The sequence below is a fragment of the Solanum lycopersicum genome, chromosome 4, assembly GCF_036512215.1.
Source record: "Solanum lycopersicum chromosome 4, SLM_r2.1".
Taxonomy (NCBI): Eukaryota; Viridiplantae; Streptophyta; class Magnoliopsida; order Solanales; family Solanaceae; genus Solanum; species Solanum lycopersicum.
In genome coordinates this window covers 63,678,664-63,694,017 of record NC_090803.1, presented here as the reverse complement: position 1 = coordinate 63,694,017, position 15,354 = coordinate 63,678,664, and the positions used below count along the sequence as shown (strand labels likewise).

Sequence of the window (15,354 nt, the reverse complement as noted above, 5' to 3'; positions counted from 1 at the left end):
ATTTTAGCCATATTATTGATAAAATGTATAAATTAAGATACAAGTAAAAGTGAAATAGTGAAATTTCCCTCCTAATCAATATCAATATTTTGTTAAGGGGTATGTAAAATGAAAAACATAACCCGCATTTTAAGATTGAGGAACTAGGGAGTAATACTTTCTATAATTAATTTATTGTAAGACTTGCACTTATATTGTATATATATACAAAATAAAATAATTATAAAGACCATAGTACACAAAACTTTTAAAAAATAATTTTAGGAGGATAATCAAACTGATCAATCATAAACCGAATAATGCTACACAATATGCCTAAAACAATCGTGATTTTATAGGTCAAAGTTTTTATAAGATTATTATGTCATTCTATCCAATTCAATTAATACGTATTTAATGATGTTAGGATTGTTTACATCATCGCGACTATTCTTTGTCCCAAGCAAACGTCACATTTTATTAAGGATGTTTTAATTTATTCATCGATGATAAATTGACATAAATAGTCAAACAAATTATGCAAGTCTTTTGTGATTTTCACAACGAGAAAGAGGTCAATGTAGTTAACTTTATGCATTTAACTATCAGGATTTAATTCATTGAGCCGTGTGGACCTCTACATATTAACACCTAAATAGGAGAATCATTATATCCTAATTACAATTAAAATTATGCAGACAATTAAGAAAACGGAAGAATAAAGGAATTTCATGCAATATTTTTATAAACAAGAGCTTTAAAAACAACTGCAATTAAGATTTATAAAGTAATTAACATTCTCACGGATCTATTCTAAACAAGTATAAGAGCTATTATGATTGCAAAGTACGAAATGCAATAACAACGACACAACTCCCACCATGCAGAAGGAAAAATAGAAATTGATAGAGATTTACTTCGTTTTCATCTAATGAAACACCACCAACCTGCACTTAGACTATGCCAAAAAAGCATAGCAACAGTAGTATCAGTACAAAATCACACATACTAGCAAAAACATGCAGATAACCACTCGCTTCTCCATCTTTATCATCTCTCGAATATCTCATAATTACATTAGGGCCCTTACTACTAACCACCTTCTCAGTCAACCTACTCACTAGGTTCTTGATCATAGTCTAACCATTGTAACGCATAGAAGAGCCCATGAATACAACTACAAACATTCTAACTAACCACTCACGAATGTCTTTCTCCAAGTGAAATCTAGCTAAGTATATATCACGTACGCTATCTTCACTTCTCGCTATTGCAACACATGAACAACCCTTTTCTCTCAAATATTACAACCCTTGATCGACGCTTGATACATACTGCACCACATTCCAATTTAGGCTTGTTCTTTCTGATTGTTTCAACAACGAGATACTAAATCAGTTTACTCAACATGGTAGAACAATCAAATATAGGTCATCATAATCATTTAACAATTCTGAGGAAAACAATATTAACCGTCATTTACAAATAAGGTGCAGTTTCACATTTTTTAGCTACAGAGTTACGACAAGTCAATTGTCCTCTCATGAAACTCAAACTCAAACTATTAACATACCGAAATGTGGTACTCGATCCCATATTTAGTGTGTCGGAACGCATGCAACATCTGATCCATTCAACAAGTCACAACCACAATTTTCAAGTATTTTCACATAATCATACAATCAAGTCATGATTCATGGCATACCCCATTCAATTATTCTTATATATGATTAGTGTGATCCATAACACAACATTTACATACATAATGAAGTAATTACTAGCATACATCACATTAATATGAAATCGCAATCATCACAATGAAGTATTCATTCGAAATATATTACTTAAACAATAACTCGACCATTCTTAGCACTAGTTCATCATCTAAGACTTCTTCCTATGATTTAGTCATCTTTTATTCGTGCATGAAGGCCTACACATAAATCTTACCATTGATTATCATTATACTACGCATTGGACACAGATTCGTAACTAATCAATTTATAAAACCTAGCCTACCTGGGCGCCAAGCAGCTACACATAATTTTTAGCTTTGATTCTTGTTTTTGAACTTCGTGACGGCTTGATTGGAAATCCGCTATCCACCCCGCTCCTTACGCTAGAAATCTCCTTCTCTTTCTTTTCTAAGCTTAAAAGTAGCTCTTTTTTTTTGTGGGGTGAAAGGGGATGGTTTACGTCTAAATTAGATATTTTAGGAAGAAAGAGGAAAATAAGATTTTACATTATTTACATTCTGTCTCGCCTATTCCACTCCGGCGTCAATTTACCCCACCATGACGTCGCCATCTTAGCGGCATCTGGTTAGTAATTTCTTGAAGTTTTTTTTTCTTTCTAAATAACAAATGTTCGGATCATTATATTATTATATGTGTATATAATATGTATACATATTTAAAAATACTTATGTTCAGATTTTTGTGCTTGTTAATTCAAATTTCTTACTCGTTTCCAATAGTAACAATTCACTATTCATGTACCACATCACATTATGTAAGAATTCTCTTAAATCTTCCCAGTTCCATGTACGTATGTATCACATTATAAATATTTAAACTATGATTAGCTTTACCAAACGGTCCAAAACAATGTGTTAAAAGTCCTAATCACAATGATTAATTGGGAGTGAATTAAATTTCTGTCCGACAATAATAACCAAGCTGCCTCCCCACGAAACAACAAGCCACGCGTCAGTTTCCTATACGGGCCCACCAACCTGGCGCGCGTTAGTCGTAACCAACGCCCAGCTCAGATTATCTGGCGCGCATCCCACTTGATGCGCACAACGCCCCCCTTTGTGCCTCCTCTACGGCCGCCACTGAGGACTCATTTTAGACTTCCATTTACAGCCGACACTCAAATATCTCAAATTCTACCGGGAAATTTAGCCGCCGTTGTACCGGAATTATGAACAGTTCCGTTGAATATTCTTGAATCTGATATCTGGAGTTGCTGAAGTTTTTTTTGCTGAAACCGGGTTCAGCAGAGATTTCATTCTATTTTTTTTTACCAAATGGGGCAGATTTGATTCGGAGAATTAGGTTCTTTTCGTATATCTAGGGTTTCAGTGTAATCAATTGTGATTCGGCGAAGTTTCGGTTTAAACTGAATCGTCTGAGCTGGTATGATCTTCTGCACATTTGTTCTACTGTAGACTCTAGTTGAATATTCGTGCATTTCGTGCCTTTTGTTGATTCGTTGATTCATTGTGTGTAAAAGCGTGGAACTTGCGTATCTGTTGATGTAATTGGGCAGTTTGGTTAATCGATGGCGTCGATCCGGAGAACTCTATCACCGAGTAACGAACGGCATTATCAGAACGGAAACCAATATTCAGTTCAATCGCCATCTCATAAGCTCGTTCTCAATGGCAAAAGCTCGCTACTGAATTCTCGAAAAAATTATATATCCAGGAAGAAGTTGTTCTATAGGTGTCTGGTATTTTTCGTGCTAGGGTTTGTATTAGGTATGGCACCATTTGGTGGTTTTGATGATGCGAAGAACAGTGATTTTTCGTTTGAGATCAAACCACCGGTGGTGAATGTTAAGGAGGAGATGAAAGATGTGGTAATTCCCAGACCTGACAATGTCGTGGTAAACTCAGTTAAATTACCAGGTTTGGGGGAGGAGGAAGTGCACGGGAAGTTTGATTATGTATCCAGGAAACTGTTGATTGTGGTTACTCCGACTTATAATAGGGCACTTCAAGCTTACTATCTTCTTAGATTAAGCGAGGTGTTGAAGCTTGTAAAATCACCTCTGTTGTGGGTTGTGGTTGAGATGAATGTGGCGTCTGCAGAGACTGCAGACATTTTGAGGAAGACAGGAGTTATGTATCGCCATCTGGTGTGCTCCAAGAACATGACAGATATAAAAGACCGCGGGGTGCACCAGAGAAATGTTGCATTGGAGCATATTGAACATCATAGGCTCAATGGAATTGTTTACTTTGCAGATGATGATAATATCTACTCACTTGAGTTGTTTGAGAGCATTAGATCGATCAAGTAAGTTGAGATTCATCAGTCTTGTTTACATGACTTGTCTTTGTTTTGTCCTGCTGTGAGCATGTTCAGGATGATGTTATGTGCTTTATGTAGATGTTCAAGTCGATAATAGTGAATAGTCTAGAGCTATTTCACATATATTACAACTTCACTAACAAATTCTTTTCCTGGTGTCCTCGGTTCATCACTCTTCATAGTTACAAGAATAACAGTTGTAGATTAGACCACTGGTCGTGTGATTTTTGGACTTAATTATTATCTCAATTCTTCCTCAAAATAGCAGTCCTTAGATTAGAAGCTGAGGAATGACCACCTTGTTAGTGTATAATGGAATCACCTTCTTCTGGTAAAATATAAATTTTGTGAATTTTATTAGTGGACAAAAAGAGTTACATGATTTGGATGACCGACTTTTATGAAGGGCTATAACTCTGACATGCCCACCAGATGTAACATCTTCATCATTAGTGTGATCATGTGTTTGTTCATTCTTAATTGATGTCAAAGAAAAAGCTTGGCTTGACAGAGATGTACTTCAACCACTTGGTTGGACAGATGTGCTTCAATCTTTTCAGTAGAAATCTTGACTTCTTTCAATCCAAATAAGAGAACAGAGTAACCACTCAATGTGGAAGTTGGATATAGAAGTATTAGTAAGAACTAGCCATAGACTTGTTACACCTGTTCTTTTGTCGATGCCTAGAATTGATACATTAATTTCACTTGTCATCTTCTTTCTTTGTAGAATTCTTTGTGATGCCTCTATCCACTTCTTTTTGTCATTCACCTGCTTCATAGAAAATCCTTGTGATGCCTTCATCCACTTTATCTTCTTTTCAAGGGGTTTTAAAGAAACATCTAGTCTTCCCATCTTTATTATGAGAGTCAGGACTACATTCATTACTAATAATTTTCCACTTTTTTCTTGTTATTTGGAATTGTAAATGTCATCCTACGTTTTATTACTATAATTAGTACGGCATGCTTGCTATCATAGTCAACAATTAGAACCCTTAATAAAACGTACTGTATTTATAACTATAAGAGTCCTCTTTTATAGCATAGGTGAAATTAACTTATTTGTCTCTTCGACTTCTAACAAATAGAACTTATTCATGTCTCTGCTTAGTCAAAAGCTGTCTGATGTTTACATAAAAATGACTTTACTGGTATCGTTCCATAAATTGGTAGATTGACCCTCGCAATAGTGAATTTGAGTGTCCTATGGGCTGCTCCGTGAAGAGTAGCTGCTACTTATCTTCCTTGATGTCTACCTCACACAAGTAAAGCTTAAAAGAACTGCCACTACAAAACTTTAAACTTGGTCAAGATGTCTTGATACTTGTCACCAAGGAATTCAGTCTATAATATTCCTTCGTAAATTTCTTATTGTTTAATATGTAGAAAATAAGTCTGACTGAGGATTAGAAGCAGTGAGCTCCGAATTTGCCTGCAGAGAGAAGTATTGCGACTTCTTTATGCAGCAAAACAAGCCTCAATGGACTGCTTTTACTGGAAGTTAAATCTCAACCAAGAGAGGTGCAAATAATATGTCAGAGAGATGAGCTTCCCTGCTGCAACTGAATGAATTGTATTTAAAAGATATGGTTTCTACGATGTAAGACTATCTATATATAGTTACTCGAAACCCGATCCATATCCTAGAAAACTAGTAATATTCCAAGTAGTTAATGCAAAAGAAATGAATCCTGAACCATCTATGGGAATTAAATCCAGAATACAGTTTGAGCTCAAATAACAACATAGACTCGACAAGTTAGTATTGATCAAAAAACACACTAGACAAGTCAGTAACTACTTGTGATGCTCCTGGAAAATATTTTGTTCTTTTCTTGATAATGGTAATGTATTCCTCAGAATCAAGGATATGTTGGAGACCTCCAAAAAGTTGTGGATTAGTCAACAAAGACTAATCAATTACAATGATCCTAAGTCCTAACAGATCTGTTAATTGTTCAGCTTCCTCTACCCTTTCTTCTTTACCCCAAACATAAAAGGTAACAATACAATTCCATTTGATCTTATGAGGGGGACTAAGACTACCTTCAGAGCATCTTTTGTTTCTTTCTTTGCATGTTGTCCACCATATACAAGATGGGATGATTCTCAACCATTTCTTGTGACTCTTGCTGCCTCCTCTCCTGATCCAGCAACTGAGAAGATCTGTTGTGTGCTCGAGCATTATCCACTTGCTTTGAGAGAGACTAAGGAATAGGGCCCAAATTTGTGAGGTCACTTTACAATGCTCCTGGGAAATAGTATATTCATGTCAAACATGGGTCAGAAATGTATATGCTAGACTGTTGTCTTCTTCTCTGAAAGAGGCAATGTATTTTCTTGGAATGTCAGTTGATTTGTGAAGAACGCTCAGTAGGTGACCTTGTGACTCCAAAAATAGAAGCTGCATATCTTTGTCCACTATCTATTCAAGATAGAATCTATTAAGTGTTGCAGTATTCCGATTCTTTTCTGTTCTTCCTGCATCAGCTCCTTCATGGAAATTCTTGGATCTCCTGATAGTAATTGTTTGAACTCTTCATACATGTTCGGATCCAATTTCTAGAGTTCTACCTCTGAGATCAATTGATTTGCATAATGAGGAAAAGATGATAGAAATTGCTGCCTCAAGAATGAACTTCTTTACAGAGCCTTGTCTCTAAGGTTCTAGGTTATTGCTCATCCCATGCTGATCTTGTAGCTGTTCTCAGATATCATTGGATTAAATTCATTTACTTGGTAATTTAAAAATTGGACTATTTTGCAGACCTTTAGGCAAATTCCAGGGCATTAGCATTTGATATGATCTTTGTTAATGCTTTAACATGGACCAATTTTCTTCCACCTAAAAGTTATGAAAAGATCCCTTAGGAAATCTTACCTTCTAGTAGTTGAAAACTTGGTTTGCAACAGCAATTTACTTTGAGCAACATTTTCACCTCTGCTGCATCCTCGTTTTCTTATTGCTTGCCTCTTTTGCTACACCATACTTCATTTTGGATTTTTGAAGTGAACTTCATTCCAGTCTTCTAATGTGCTTGACGTTTGCCGTCCTTATTAATTTACGCAGTCTCAGCCTTGAGAAAAAATTGACCATTCTTTGTGTGATCACCTACCGTGTTATAAAATAGGTTACAAATACTTCCAAGCAACACCTCCCTTTTGGCTATAGGAATTGTGTTAGAAATAGATCAGTTTAGCTCCCAACTTTTCCCGCAAAGTAATCCAATGAGGCAATGACTCTTAAATGGTCGAGACGAAGGTCATAAATATGACTCTTAAATGGTAACATATACCATATTGAATATATCTCACAGGTGGATGTTTTAAAAAGAATCTCACAGATGGCTGTGATTCATGCCGAATAGCTCATGAAATTTCTCCCGACGACATAATTTTCAGAGGATACAAAGGTTGGTTTTTTTGCCACAATTGACAAATGTAACGGGTAGTAAATTGTGGTTTCCAATTTTTATTGCTTCCTCAAATCCTTGTTTGACGACAATCAATTAATCTTCTTAGGCTTTTGAATATTTGTGGATTTAATCTCACCAATTTAAAAATAATAATAAATAAATTGTGTTCCTCTTCCATAGAATGCGAAGTTAATGATCATTACTGTGTTTCCCCCAGAAATTCGTCCTCTGATCCTTGGCTCCCTCTAACTTAAGCATTATATTGTCCAAAGAAAAATTAAGCTTTCTGCTTGCTCTGGCTGCAATCCATGATCTTCGCTTATGATAGGAGTTCATAGCAACTTATGAATTAAAGGAAATAATTAAATTTTTTTGATATACTGTATTATGAGCAGTGAGAGGTTGAACTGTAATTCTTTTGCCCCTGTTCTTTCATTACTTTTGCTGTTCGATAAACCTTGGGAAATTTGCGCATATGGTGGACCATATGGAAGGAAAGGAACGAGAGAATTTTCCAAGGAAGATCAAAGGGAAATGCATTTCTACTTTATGTTTTTGGTGTAAAGAGCAATGAATAGTAAATGAAATACAGATAATGGATTTCCTAGGCTTATTGTAATTAGCTATCTCTACAAGCACACTTTTGGAGGTGGCCAGAAGAATACATGTAACCAATTTCAAAAAAAAAAAAAAAACACCTTCGGGAATTTCCTCAGCAATAGACAACAAATACTTCTTGTCCATGCTTTAGTCATATTCATATGATTCCTTCTTTGTGAGGACCAGCGAGTGCTGCTCGCAAGGTATAATAAGAGCCAATGCATGTAAGATATCTTTGTTGTATTTTGCTCTATAGTTTTATTTTTTTTCTTGGACTTGGTAACTTAGTTTTAGCATTTACTTGAATAAAATCATCTAACAGGGTTACTGCAAGGTTTGAGCTTTCACTATGACAGATTACCATGCTTAGAGTTCTGCATGAATTCAGTAATATGTAACCTGACTTGAGATTCTGCCTGAGTGTCGAAGTAACTGGTCTATTTTTTTGTTCCCAGATCCCAGCTACTTCCCTTAAAGAAAGTAGGCTCTTCCATGCTATTGAAATTTGTTGTGGAAAGATGTTGCAACTCTTCTTCTTTTTCTTTTTAATACTAAAATAAGCACAACTATTCAATAAAACAAACTTATATCCTCTTCTGGGACACACTTCTGGTGAAATTCTTTCTTATCTAGGAAGTATGGTAAAGTAAAATGGTTGAGCTAGGACATAAGTAACTATTTATATTATTGTTGGTATGAGAGGTAATATGTATGTTGTTACTTGCGAATATGACTGTTTTTAGATTCTATAAGTTGAAGGAGAGCACATTGTTTTAGCAGATTTGACGTCATTGTTGGAATATTCTCCTTTTGTCTTTATTTTTTCTTATCTGCTTATATTTTCTTGTGATCTCCACTTTGTAGTCGTTTTGGCACTTGGCCTGTTGCTATGCTAGCACAAAGCAAAAGTAAAGCAATACTGGAGGGCCCTGTGTGCAATGGAAGTCAAGTTATTGGGTGGCACACCAATGAGAAGAGTAAGCAACTTAGAAGATTTCATGTCGATATGTCTGGTTTTGCCTTCAATAGCACTATATTATGGGATCCAAAGAAATGGCATCGACCAACTTCAGATCCCATACGACAGTTGGACAATGTGAAGGAGGGTTTCCAAGTATGCTTCATATTCCGCCTCCTTTAAAAAAATTTATTTCTTTACTTTGGGGATAGAAGCCTGCCTGAACAGGTTGAAGTTGGAAATTTGCTCACAATGATTACTTGCAGGAGACCACTTTCATAGAACAAATTGTTGAAGACGAAAGCCAAATGGAGGCTGTCCCTCCTGGTTGCTCAAGGGTATTGAATTGGCACCTTCATTTGGAAGCTCACGGAGCTGTCTATCCAGGAGGCTGGCTGCTTCAAAAGAACCTTGATGCCATTATCTCTACCACATGAGAAACACAAGCAAGGTGCAGGAACTCTAAATGGTGTCCATGAAGGTCAGTGCTTCTTATAATCACTAAACCCACAACTTCCCTTGTCTTGAAAAGGGAATGGTCAAATGCGAAATAAGTGAACTAGGGGTTGGTGGGGTGTGAGGAGTAGCTTCTCTTAATTAACATCATTTTATTCCCAAAATGAAGATTCATTCTCCCCCCGCTCTCCCTTTTGTTGCTAATATCCAGAGACCTTTTTGGCATTATTGTTGGTTCTGCTGCCGTGTCCAATGTCCATATATAGTTTGACTGAGCAAGGAAAAAGGAAAGCACTCAGCTGCAATTCTTTTTGACAGGCCAGTGCTAATCCCAGTAGGAAGCTATCATTTTCAAGCTGATCAGGGAATTACTAGATTGCCAAAGTTGAAGCAGCAAGCATGCCTTCAATGTCAAGCTAGCTATAAAGAAAGGAGTGATTCATTTTATTTTTGACTTTCTCGACATTATTCTTTGACAGCATCAGAACTCGTTTTGTTGTGGAGTTTTGCTACTTTTTCCCAAGGAGAGGGATGTGGTTTCTTCAATTTCCATTGCAAAATTGATTGCTACTGCCATCACAGAAGGCGGAATGTGTGCATGTTGTAGAATGGAATGGTTGTGATTATTATCCTCGGAAGCAGGAAGCAAGTGATGCTTAGTTCAAGTTGTAGTCTTTTACTATTGTGTTACTGATGGAATAGTTATCATACAAAATTTGCAGTTTTTTTTTACCTTCTTGATGTGCAAAGGTGGTTATCCCAGAGGTTTACTTTTGCCAATTACATTAAGCTGTTTTGAATTTTACTTGTGCAGATTTTTTACTTTCTACGTTGAATTGACTTTTACCAACTTATTTTTTTTCTTTGGAGTTAAGGAGTGTTATAATATACGTTTCTTTGAGTACTATAATAGGAGGGACCTGGATAATACCTAATGTTTTTGAGATGTTCAATAGTACCTAATCTCATCCTAAATTTGACGAATTCGCTCGCCAACATATCTTCGGAAGAGATCACGTCTCAACGCTAAGACATGTGATGATAAAAGATTGCCCAAAAAATCATGATTAGTCACTTGGTACAATACAGTATTCTACAAAAGGGTTGCTATTGAAAGTATTTGGGTAAGTATCATTCGATGCCCATTAAAAGGACGAAACAGAAAGTATTTGTGTTAACAATAAAGGACGACTAAGGCACAGTTTGTGTTAGGTATTAGCGAGACTAAGTTGCCACAAAAGGACCGACACGGAAAGTATTATGTGATTATCAGCGACGACAAAGTCGACACTGAAAGTATTTATGTGATATAATATAACAATTAGCGGCGACTGAAAGTAGTTATGTGATTATTAGCGACGACTGTCGCTACTGTTTTCTGTGATTATTAGCGACGACCAAGTTGCCACTGAGTATTACTGAAGGTATTTCTGCGACGATATTGTCGCCACTGAAAAAATTTATATGATTATTAGGACGACAATGTCGCCACTACAAGTATTTATACAATTCTTAGCGACGACTTTATTTGATTATTACCGATGAGAAGTCGCAACTAAAAGTATTTTTGTGACTATTAGCGACGACAATGTCGCACAGAAAATATTTATATGATTATTAGCGACGACATTTATGCGATTATTAGCAACGACACTTAAAGTGTTTACATGATTATTAGCGACGACAAAGTCGCCTCTGAAAGTCTGTTTATGTGATTATTAGCAAAGTTGCCACGGAATGTATTTGTACCTAGTATTATTTGTGTTGCAGTGACTACTAAGTTGCCACTAAATTGCGTACCATGTATTAGCCATGACACACGAACCATGTATTAGCCACGACACCAAGTATTACTGATGACAATGATGTCACAAAAGGGTCGCAACTGAAAACATATATACCATGTATTAGCGAAGACTATGTCAACATAAAAGGCCGCCAGTTAAAGTATTTATATCAAGTATAGTGACTGCATTGGAAGTGTATATAACTTGTATTAGCAACCACTACATCGCCACTTGAAGTTTGTGTGCGTTTTTACTTTTTGAAGCATTCGTTTTAATTATTAATGACAACTCAATAAAGTATTTATTATAAGCTTTAGCAACCACTTAGTCACCACAAAAGAAACAATGTACTTGCAAGGTATTTTTAGTTACCACAAAAAATATGTGCTATGTTGTAGTTAGTACCAACACATTCTAAAAGAAAGTCCAATTCGAGAAAAGCATTTGAAGATGATGCAACTAAGGGCAAAAAGCTCTCAGCGACTTTTTAGTAAAAACTTACTACTTTTCGATAACGCTAGAATAACTAACCATCGAATAAAGTGTATAATTCAAATCACCTGACCAAATCTACCATTCTTTCACAAATAAACTCTCGTTTTCATTTTAATAAGTTTTGTTCTGAGAGCTTTTAGAAAAACTAGAGAAGTGTTCTTTTTTTTCCTTTACTCTGTAATCTCTAATTGAACCCATTTACTCTGACCACAAGTAGGCAAGTGGGGGAGGGGTAAGGGGAAGTGGGATGGGGCTATAAAACTACAGTACAATTACACACTTCCAGCTGCCTCCCTCTCATACAAAAGGTTCTAAATAACCTATCCTACCAGCTATTCTACTCCCCACAGCACCAATTGGTTGCCTAGACACCTCAACTGATGCCTGTAGGCAGAAAAATTACACAAATATAATGAATGACAAACATATAGCTGGTAAGGAACTGCGAGGGAAATTGATGTCTTATGGTACATTCTCCAAAGGGAGATTTCTCCTCAAAACTTTTGGACACTGCCATCGCATGAGCCATCTTGTCGCCAGCAGATTGAGCCGAACTTCCAAGGGGCGCAGATACTAGCCACAATTTACAGACTCTGGAGATTTATAGCAGATTGTTGCAATAAGGAGCTGCAGTAACACTGGTGCCCACGCCGTGTATTACTACACTGCATTCCTTTAAGAAAGTGCACTGTCATGTTAGAGTTGTTCCATGAACAGAAGCACTAGTCTCTGAGGCATGCACAGTAGATGAGAGATGTGATTGCTGCAAACTCTCATTAAAAAGACCAAGTTGTACCAAGGTTGATCTGCATCAATGCCAAACAACTTTAGTAAGCACAAAGACTAGTTAATTTGTAATAAGCATGACCAAGGTCTTTTTTTTTTTGGATAAGTAAATCATGAAGAAACTTTTTGAGCATAATGGATCATGCAATTAGCTCTTATTCTAGGATCACATGAAGACACAATCTGATTTTCTACTTTTAGAATAATGTCTCAAAAATTAGATGCAGCATGTGCCATGAAGAACTTGAGATAATTCCAGTTGACATAATGCAGAAAAAGATGGGAAATTACTAAACGGTTGATCAGATACAAAATATACCTAGGGAGTGAAGTTTTAATATTTGGCTGATTAACAAAGGTAAGCAATGGACTTCGGAGATTAACATATTTGTTTAGAGCACTCTCAAGCTGCGCTGGTGGCAACTGCAAACAAGATCAAACACATTTTAAGACAATACAGATAAGGTCGCCTCCATGCACAATATAGTAATATTATAAATCACCAAACAATACCTGTAGTAGTACAGGAAAAGAATGTGGTTGTGTTTGTGAGACACATTTTAGGAATCCCACCCACAATTTTGGCATCCTCCATACCTGCATCCAATATGCAATAGGATGACAATTCATTTGTACAGCAATAACGATAGTTTGTGATTAGGGGGAAATCTAAGCTTAAATACCTGTCTAACCACAAGTTTGGAGAGTATCTCCATCACAAAATCAACCTAAACATAAAAAATAAGAAGATAGTGTCAAACACATTGACTACATTCCTTCCACATCAAACAAATATATGCTCAGTAAGAAGCACTGTCAAAATTCTAGTGCTGCCCAGCTGCATCAACATGTAGAAGAAATACTCCAGCAGTACTCTATCAGAGCTAGTTCATAAACATCCAGGAATCCAACCCTCCAACCATCAAATGGAAAGAAGGAAAGAGACAAGACGGATTACATATCTTGGATTGCGTAGTTTTCAAAATCCAAGACCAATAATCACATCCATATGGTGTTTAACTGTGTGACCCTCTCATCTAAGAGCTTGAATTATTCAAGAAACAGCTTTTATTCGCTTATGTCTTCAACATTGCCCCTTTGTGCTTAATATGGCAGGCCAAAGGAATGCAAACTAAGAGACATGGAAGAATAACTTTATCCAAAAATAAATCAAGATACTAAGATGTGTCAACTCATGAGTATCAAGGACATGATTGTCAGGTATTCAGATGCTAATTTAGCATGGTAATATCCTGATAGACACTCTATCTCTGGACATTGTGTTCTCATTGGAGTAGGGATGGCAATGGGGTGGGGCAGGGGGGGGGGGGGTTGCAGGTTCCCTCCCTCCACATTTTGGAACAAAACAGTTTGACGGATCAATGATCTTCACAGTTTTATAACTTAATAAATTTTGTTCATAAACTTGAAATCAAATTTTCTTTTCATTCATTATTTATGTAACTCACAAGGTCAAGATGATACTAATATTAGTAGAAATCAACAAACAATTTTTCCACCCTTCCCAATTGTTATTCTTTATAAAAGACAACAAGAAAAATTCAAGATACTTGATACTTTTTAGTTCCTTGTTTCTTCCTGTTAAGCTGTAACAGAGAACAGGAATGAATTTTTTTCTAGGTTCATTATATAAGAAAGATATATGACTAAATAAAAAAGAGAAAAAAATCGCAATGAGAGTGCTCTAAACAAAAAAGAGAAAATAGCTGAGAGACTTCCAATCAAACTACGCTGCAGAGTGATTCTTCAAATTTCAACCGATTTTCAACTCATGCTTATTTTTAAAGCACGGGCAACATCTTAAACCCTTGCTTATTTCTAACACTTGGGCACCAATACCAATTTTCAAAATTTTAGCTTATGCTTATATTAACACACAACTATTTTCAACCAATACATATTTTAACTATACAAATTTTTATCCATATATATTTTTAACCATGACAAGCATCTATCTTTTGATTTCCCTCGGACCTTCATTGATGAAAATCATTTATTTTGGTCGGTGAAGATGAAGTCAGATTTTTTTTTATTTATAACACGCAGGTCAAATTCTCTTCCATTTGATAAGAGAAATTACACAATCACTCTCCATCAACAAAATAAAGAAATTGTAAATGGAAAATGCTTGAAGCATATGATAGAAAAAGAAAAGGAAATTGAGTTAGATGAGATTATATAACAAAAATTGCAAGTTCAAAAGCACTTAAAAAGAATTCAACACCAACCGCGAAGGAAAAAAGTAGGAGCACTCTTTTAAAATTGCAGCAACTAAAGCAAAGGAGGAGTGTTGAAATTTGTTTAAGTTACTGCAGTAAATTTTTAGCATAATAAGTAGCTAGTTTTAGGATGATTTGAATTTTAAATTTCTACTAGGTTTTGGTTAGTTTGTTGAGATATCTTAGTTTTTCTATTTCAAATTATGCAGGCTTTTGTTTCAAGTTGACTTAAATAAAATTGCGGAGAGACATTTTCAATAAATACTTTCAGCCCTTTTTGTTGCACCATCTTATAAAAAACCAACACTACTCACGATTACTAATTTTCAAAAATAAAAATAAAAACTGCTTCTCAAAAGTCCTTGTCCAATACAAATAAGGCATTCAACAGCATCACGTTCTCTTCATAATTGACAATCCCACTCTATAAATACTCACCTAATCCATACTTCGTTTGGCAGAATATATGAATGTATCAAGGTGTGAGACTTGCAGGCTGTAGCACTGTTGCAGATTGTGCAAATGATAACCCAAAAAAAAAAATCCAATAGCAGACCAATATGTTTGGAGTGTGTGATCATCTCATCTAAAAGT

At 35.8% G+C, this 15,354-nt stretch overlaps 2 protein-coding genes across 4 annotated transcripts in view; one reads left to right on the top strand and one right to left on the bottom strand.

The window, feature by feature from the left end:
* Positions 1-2,543: 2,543 nt before the first annotated feature.
* LOC543796 (probable beta-1,4-xylosyltransferase IRX9H) lies at positions 2,544-10,257 on the top strand. 2 transcript variants are annotated; one of them, XM_010321941.4, is made up of 5 exons: positions 2,619-3,119; positions 3,217-4,004; positions 8,903-9,152; positions 9,263-9,477; positions 9,771-10,257. In XM_010321941.4, the coding sequence occupies exons 2-4, from the start codon at positions 3,265-3,267 to the stop codon at positions 9,431-9,433; spliced, it is 1,161 nt and encodes a 386-aa protein (XP_010320243.1). In that variant the 5' UTR covers positions 2,619-3,119; positions 3,217-3,264; the 3' UTR covers positions 9,434-9,477; positions 9,771-10,257. The 2 variants fall into 2 exon arrangements, with proteins under 2 accessions (XP_004238039.1, XP_010320243.1); XM_004237991.5 differs by having other exon boundaries at positions 2,544-4,004.
* A 1,558-nt stretch (positions 10,258-11,815) lies between these two features.
* LOC101249356 (uncharacterized) overlaps positions 11,816-15,354 on the bottom strand; it is a 28,606-nt gene continuing 25,067 nt past the window's right edge. For both annotated transcript variants that reach the window (XR_011220911.1, XM_010322217.4), the window contains exons 24-27: positions 13,204-13,248; positions 13,034-13,117; positions 12,840-12,943; positions 11,816-12,540 (exon numbers count right to left, since the gene is read on the bottom strand). Coding sequence is in view for 1 of the 2 variants with exons in the window: in XM_010322217.4 (XP_010320519.2) it covers positions 12,426-12,540; positions 12,840-12,943; positions 13,034-13,117; positions 13,204-13,248 (348 nt within the window). In the remaining variant the exon portion in view is untranslated. The remainder of the gene's footprint in view (positions 12,541-12,839; positions 12,944-13,033; positions 13,118-13,203; positions 13,249-15,354) is intronic.